The sequence below is a fragment of the Balaenoptera acutorostrata genome, chromosome 7, assembly GCF_949987535.1.
Source record: "Balaenoptera acutorostrata chromosome 7, mBalAcu1.1, whole genome shotgun sequence".
Lineage (NCBI taxonomy): Eukaryota > Metazoa > Chordata > Mammalia > Artiodactyla > Balaenopteridae > Balaenoptera > Balaenoptera acutorostrata.
Window position 1 is genome coordinate 44,601,340 of NC_080070.1, and position 7,983 is coordinate 44,609,322.

Genomic DNA, 7,983 nt, shown 5'->3' on the forward strand with positions numbered 1-7,983 from the left:
AGCTCAGCCCATCTCCTGGCTTCCTTGTGCTCCCGGGGGCTGCCAAGACTGGTCTCGTCAGCCTGCCCGAATTCAAGGTGGGGAGTGGATTCGATACTGGCTGCTGAGGACCGCCAGGGAGGCTATGGGGTGGGGGGCTGCTTATTCCTCCTGGATTTCCCAGTTGGCAGCCAAGACACAGATGGAGAAGGCAGCGTGAGGCTGGGGGAGGGAGGTGAAAACAAAGAAATGAGAAAAGAGACCCAAAGACAACATCTCCTCCTCAGGGAGGCCTATGTGTGAATCCAAGTATAATTGAAATGATTTCACATTCATGTTTCCACAGTATACTAACTACCTCCCTTGCTACCAGAAATGTCTCCGTGACACACCAGCGGAGGCCAATGCAGAAGATTTGCAAAGGGGATTATCTAATTTGAGGACAAGTCAATTAGCAACTCTAGGACTTAAGACACATTATCAACGTAGCCAGTTAAAATTTTTATGTGATTCATAATTAAATTATTTTGCATCCAGACATATTCAATGAGTTAATGAAGCCAATATGCTGACCACAAAGCCTTTAATTTTTACAGCAAATGAGGCCATGATGGGTGGAACTGATGTGTGAAGAAAAAATGAGCAAATCTTAAAAAGTTTCCCAAAAGAGAAAAAGAAAGTCTTGGCTAATATGTAGTCATTTCTTATTCATTTACAAAGTTTTTCAAGTTTTTAGACAATGGACAGTTTACTATTAAAAATTTTGAACTGGGTAAAAGACCAAAATAAAATAAGAGTTCTAAGTCCTAGACATCTCAAAAGTAAACTCTAATTCAGAGAGATTAGAATTATTATTTTGATCTTATAAGAAGAGCTATCTAATATTTATAATAGAATTTTCCCTCTGGAACTTGTCATATGATTAAGGAAACCCAAAAGAGGTAACACTTCCTGAGAGAAATACTTCCTTTATCCTCTCCCTTCTCTAAGTTACAAACACAATGGTACTTGGAAGGTGGCATTTGTGTATTATGCAACTTTATTCTTTGTCCCAAAGGAAGTACAGATACTTCTTTGAAGGATAAGGGGAAAATGAAAGGAATCAAATTCATACACAATTTACATATATGACCTTCCATGATATCAAGGCAAATCCCTTTAGTCCTATATTGAGTCATAAAAAAGATCACAGCCCTTAAGACACAGGTCATGACTATGTTTTAAGCTTCATTTTAGAAATTCTGCCAATGACATAAAATATACAGGTAAAAATTTACACGTGTGGAACGTGATGTGATGGCTATTTTCTTCTTTATTCTTTTTAATGTTACTTAACTGTCGTACAATGAACATATATTATTCTTATAAGACAAAAAGAACAATTTTTTTAAAGGCTTGCAATGCAATCTTCACTTACCGTATTTCATTCAAGGTCACGAAAGAGAAACGGTTCATTTATAAATCGTTCCGTAGATTCATCAGTGAGACGCTATCTAATCTGTTCTCCACGATGAGCACAGGAGAAGACCTCGACAATCAGAAAGGTAAGTGGCTGGGGCGGGGGTGGGGGTGGGGCAGATTCCCCATAGAGAGGAAGGGACACAGGACAACAGCACACTGTGCCAGGACGGCCTGTCTGTCACGGGCCAACGTGGCACCACCCGTGGACCTCAGTCCTTGGAGTAGCAATCCCACCAGGTGGTCGCTGTCATACCTATTCTGAAGGCAAAGAATCTGAAACCCAGCAAGCTACCAGGGCCACACAGCTAGAAAGTGGTGGAGTTGAGGTTACGTCCAGCTTGGCATCGCCCAGTGCATTCTCTGTCCATTGCTTCCTAAAGGCTCCCTAAGGTTTGTTCCTTGCTGGAGATCCCCTGAGAACGGAACTCCCTTTCCATGTTGACCTTGTTTCTTTTCTCCCTCCTGCCACATCTGTGCTTGGAAGAAAGAAAGAAATCCAGGATCTACCCAATATTGGCCACCCTCACTTGAAAATGCACGAAGGTGAACCTCTCGGTTGGGGAATGAGATTATCAGCAAAGTGCGTGACAGTCAGGATTGTCCAGCTCTGCCCTCCTGAGCTCCCCTGCCTCTTCCAGGCAGTGGCGGGCCTGGAAGGGTGTTCTGTCCCTACACCACACACAGCAGAACACAAGCTCACCTCCCACCATACTCCATCCTCCAGACCTCAGTGCACAAAGATCCCAAGAGCATTCTCATAAGCTCCCCAAACTCGGGCATCCAGCCCCTTACACAGTGACTCCCCCGCCGCCCCCCAACTGCGCCGCTGTAGCAACTTTCAAGAGCAGAAGGTTAGCATCTGTCTGGCCACCTAACAATTTCGATTCTCTCTGTTCATGTCAAAGTCGTTTCTCACGACTTCTGCCAAGGTGCTCATCATATTCCTGCTAGCAGTCCAGGGATCATAATACAAAATAAATCACCAAAGAGCGAAGAAATCGAAATTTGCAAAAAGGGAAGAATCTCTGCAGGCCTGCTCTCCAATTTTTGCTTTCAACACGTTCCTTTGAAATGGGATGAAAACCAAAGGTGTAGGCTGCTAGGGTCCTGGGAGAAGTACAGCCTTTCCTTTCTATTTCAGACAGAGAAGGGTCTAATCCAAATCCACAACTGGGGTAGGGGAGCTTCCAAAAGAAGGCTTACCCTTGTTAATCATTTAATTAATGGTAGAAGCTACAATAGCAGCCAACAGTTATCGAGCACATTGCTCGGGGGCACTGGGTTGAGCACATGCATCTACGTTCACAATCTCACTGAATCTGAACGACAGTTCTTCAAGGTAGGCTCTTTATTATCCCCAATTCCCAGATAAGCAAACTAAGGTTTAGCGAGCTTAAACAACTGTTCAAGGTTGTAAAGCTGGACTGGATTTTTAGCTCTGGGAGACCACAAGTTTCTTAATTGCTGTGCTCTATTGCTTCCCATCAGACTTTCAAGTGATGGGTATTTAGATGCCAAATGAAGCCTGGTTTGTCTGTCCAGGTGCTTAATTCACTCCAGAGTGCATTAAGAGCTTTTGATTTCAATAGACAAGGGTAAGGTCAATCTAGGGGGTGGTGCAGGGAGGAGAAAGAAGGGAACCCAGAGAATTCAAATTACAACCAGAAAATGGCTTGAAGGAACTAAACACATGAGTTGGAGCCAAATGTTGGCAGATGCAGCCATGTTCAGGGATTTGTGATGACAGGGACAGTCCTTTTTCCACCCTACTTTGAGCTGACTTTATAGAACTTTATCTTTTATATCCAAAGATCAAATAAATAAAAAAAGATCACATTTAACGAGAACTAGGAGAAATAAACTGGTGGCAGTTAAAGGGTAAAAATAACTTCTCTGTGGCTTCAGACCACAGGAGCTTTCTCATTTTAAGAGGCACAGGCAAATCACTTAAACAAGGCCTTTTTGGACTGTGTTCATCTCATGTTTCCTCCCACATCCACGGTGGTTAAAGTTATATACAGTCTTAGCTCTTGAACCTCATGGAATTGTGTAGTAAATGGAAGAACAACCAGGCCAAACTCATCAACTCACAAATGCAACCTTGTAGCACAGAAGTCAAAGCCAATTCTTCTTTGTAACCAGTTGCTTTGTATGGAAGGAGGTTAATCAAAATTAGGAAAGGTTATGGAACCCACAGTCTTTTTTTTTTTCCCCATGTATCATCGATACATAATATAAATATTGCACTATACATACAAGTTTGCATACAGAAATGTATAGACATGTTTGCCGAATTGAAAGCAATGTTTAGCTCAGGGTTGTGAAATAGGGAATTTTAAAAATCTTTAGCACATTATAATGGTTAATTTTATGTAAAAGTAGGTGTTGTCTTTATATTCACAAAACGGGTAACTTCAATTAATATGTATTGTTCGTTTAATACAATGATTAAAGTGGTTTGCTTAATACAAATGGAATCCACAGTCTTAATGAGAGACTTTCCTTCCTCCATCCCCAAGCCCTGTTTCTACTCTCCTCGGACTCTGGACACAAAGTCTCATAGTTGGCTAAAATCCAAGGAATCCTCACTTCACCACCTTGTTTTTCATGTGCAGATGTGTTCTGGGCGAGACGATGAGAAAGACCTGATGAACTCTTCCTGAGACCTAGAATAACCAAGCTCACTCAAATACCCAAAGGCAGCCAGAGTGATTTGAGATTCCTACCTCTGCCCTATACCACTGCACTTTAGGCCAGATTTTGGGAAGCACTCCTCAATCTTAAGAGCCAAACTAACACCTGGAAAAATCCTAGGGTGTCACTAGCTTTCCAGTGAACCTGCAGACACAACAGAATCACTTATAGGAGACAGCTCTGAAATATGCCCTTCAATTTCCTAATTTGGGACATAATGTGGGACTGAGTCAAGATGAGATCAGTCTCAAGAGAAGAAAGAAGCAAGGGTGTTTACACTGCACTTTGGGGGCCCTTGTTTTGTACACCAAGGGAGCTGATACCCTCTGTTCCATGGTCAAGTCTACCCTTGGTCTGTAACCCAAGCCTATTCTCCAAAGCACTGGACTTACCGGTAGAAAGTAGCATAGTCCACAGTTGAGTGGCAGGTCTGAAACTCCCAGGATTTGAGTTTCTGGCATTCCCGATGGGCTCGAAGCTTTACCTTCACTGTCCCTTGACACAGTTCAGGCACTGGTTTTCTCTGGGGTCTGTTGCAGAACTCATTGGACTCCACCCTCCAGGACTCGGCAAAGTCATCCACATCAAACTTGAAGTTTCCATCTCCACCAATTAAGTCATCACGCTTATGTCCATTGTAGTTGCCACAGAGACCACAGAGTTTGCCCTTGAGATGGGGTGCAGCCATGACTTCTACAAAACTGTCTCCATCCCACGATATTTCCAAACCTAGAGGAAAAGAGGATCAACCACTCTTGAATCCACCAATAGTTCCCAACTGTATAGATTCTTACATAGTACATATGACTATCCTCTAACAAGGAACACTAAGGATCTCACCAAATTCTTGATTACCTTTTAATTTCGCCACATCAAACATTGTGTGATATAACATGAATCACTTATTGGGGCTTAGAACTTTTTAAATGTATAAAGTTTGCCCTTATAATGGTATCTTATATACCCTAATTTGACTTGTAGATGACTATTCATTGACCATGTTACTCTAGGGTTTATATTTTTGCCCTTTTATAGAGTAATTGTCTTGGTCCAAATCATGTTTTCATTTATCCAACGACTACTACAATGCAGAAATGGAAAGACAACAAAGATGATAGTTTTTTTAATATCATTTTTCTTTATCCAATAATCCCCCCATATGATTATGCTAAGTGCCAAGTGAAAATTTCCAAATTATTTGCTACAGTGGAAGTATTAAAGTAATAAATATAAAGCTTCTGAATACATCCTCTTCAAAGGACAACACTCCTACAAATGAAAATGTTTGCCCCCTCGTTATTTTACAGTCATCTCTGAGACATGCACAGCTGTTCAATCCATGCTTCCTAGGGTTGAGATGTTATGAGCCCTAGGTTGGGGCCTCCATGCCTGGGCTGATCATAAGCTTCAAAATTTGACTAGGCAAATCAGCCCACAGGCCAAAGTTACTCATGTGCTGGATAGAATCAGCAGGACAGTACTGTCTTGTTCACCAAGGAAACAATCTTCACTCCACAAGGTAAAGAATGTAATCTCCTCTTGGTTTGCTGAACTGACCATCTAAACAATTGGAGAATATTTCTGAGAACATTCATATTTTTCCAGACCTGCTAGCCCAAAACTTCTAGGATTTACTCCAGCCAATGACCCACTGAATAGTGGGATTTCTGTCACATGTCAGACAGCCAGGTTCCACTGTCACACATCACAGATCAGTCTGACCAGAAGGTCAAGAAGGAACGTTCTCATATCCATCCTGATATTGCATGTGAAGACACTGTCCATAAAACAAAGGGGAGGGTTTCGTGAAAAGTCTTTTGAAGCTCAACCCAGAGCAAATGATAACTCTGGTGTTATCATTTTCTTTATGTCTCAGGTGTGCGTTGGAAGCTTCTCTTACTGTTCTCCTGGTAATGTCCTGGCAGGGCCTGAGCCCCACAGTGAATGGTGAACTAGGTACCAGTTTGGTGGATGAGCACCAAGAGAACCTCTACAATAGGTTGAGGTGCATTTCTGCCCTAGGACTCTTCCTTACTCAGTGTCACTGTCTCCTAAGAGGGACAGCCCACAAAGAAAGCTCTGTTTTAACAGAAAAATAGAAAGTGTCCCTGCTGTGTGTTTTCAGTCTTACCCTCTTGGATTTCTGACAAAACCTAGTCTTTTTATGGCTGAGTAATATTCCATTGTATATATGTGCCACATCTTCTTTATAGCTAGTGGGAAGCAACCGCATAGCACAGGGAGATCAGCTCTGTGTTTTGTGATCACCTAGAGAGGTGGGATAGGGAGGGTGGGAGGGAGGGAGATGCAAGAGGGAAGAGATATGGGAACATATGTATATGTATAACTGATTCACTTTGTTATAAAGCAGAAACTAACACACCATTGGTAAAGCAATTATACTCCAATAAAGATGTTAAAGTAAAAAAAAAAGAAAAAGAAAAAGAATTGCTGTGATTGCCTAACAGAGAGGAAGAAAACCCTAACCTAAGTTAAAAATGACTCATCTACTTTAATTATAAAATGAGAATGATTACTACTATTACTGATTAATTAAATATTCATGAGAAAAAAAAAAAAAAAACCTAGTCTTTGATTTAATCTGTTCTGAGCCTCCGAAAGAGCAACGTGACTCTTTTTAGAAGACTTTACCTTTGTTCCTGAAGGATCAATATTAGCCTGATGAGCAAGTGTTCAGAAGATACTCAGAAGCTGGGGAGATAAGGTGGTGATGAAAAAGGAGAAAGGGGTGCGGAGGGATGGAATGGATCTTGTCTGAATATTAAAATTGGCATAAGGCAATGTCCGAGTGATATAAGATCAGCAAGAAACACTCAGAAGTAAGATGCTAATGCTAATATTCCCTAAGCCAATATTCTAAAGCCAATATTCTCTTGGACGTGGTCCAAAGGGAGAGAAGCCTGGCCAAACAGCATTCCTGTGAGTAGGACACACAACTGCCGCAAGCAAGAGTTACAGATCCGCTTTAGGGAAAGTTATTGGTAGAATAAACCAGTGGTCTAAAACTGGATTTCTCAAGAAATAAACAGAAAGACTCATATGGAAATCACTGTATGGTAAATGAAAGGAATGGAAGCATTCTCAGTCCAAGGCAAATGGTAGAGAAGATTTCTTGATCAGGAGAAGAAGCTCGGTTCCAAAAAGCAATTAAATAGAATTGGGTAAAAAGCAGGAAAGAAGGTCATAAGAAAGTGTCTCTTGGGCTTTTGGGAATAACTGGGTGAAGAGAAGACAGTGATGGGGCATGGTGATCAGAGCAAGAACACACTGCTAGTCTGTCCCCACACTGGACTAATCTCCTGTGTGGATTCTCAAAGATGGGGTCAATTCTGACAACCACAACTATTGTATACAACGATGTCTATTTCTTCATACCCCATCTTCCAACACATTATCTGACACATAGTGTATACTCACTAAATGAATGAATTACCCTGTAAATTGATACTAGGAGTCTGCAAAGCCAAAGAAATCTGTGAATTTCATGCTAGTTAAGACACTGAAATAACATTTTGAAAAAAGACAAGCAAACTATAATATGATTTGTAATACACTCTCTAAGGTATAGAAGACACTTGACCTCATAAGCCTGTAACTAGGCAGCTGCCCAGCCAGAGAAATGAAGGGAGAGATCAATTCCATACAACACTCAAACTTTTAGAGCATAATTCCAAAGATTTTCCACCTTGCAAAATTTTCCAAACTACAAATCTCTTCCTAGACAGCAGGCAAATGCTATTTTCCAAGTGCACACAGGTTGAGAATTTACATCCAAAGGAGCTCCAACAAAATTACTGGCAATGATATAATACATTTGAGGACTTTGGG

At 41.3% G+C, this 7,983-nt stretch overlaps 1 protein-coding gene across 4 annotated transcripts in view; it reads right to left on the reverse strand.

Annotated features, from left to right (window-relative positions):
- BMPER (BMP binding endothelial regulator) overlaps positions 1-7,983 on the reverse strand; it is a 378,272-nt gene that overhangs the window by 74,454 nt on the left and 295,835 nt on the right. For all 4 annotated transcript variants that reach the window (XM_057550081.1, XM_007175215.2, XM_057550080.1 and 1 more), the window contains one exon: positions 4,527-4,863. In XM_057550081.1, the coding sequence (XP_057406064.1) occupies positions 4,527-4,863 (337 nt within the window). The remainder of the gene's footprint in view (positions 1-4,526; positions 4,864-7,983) is intronic.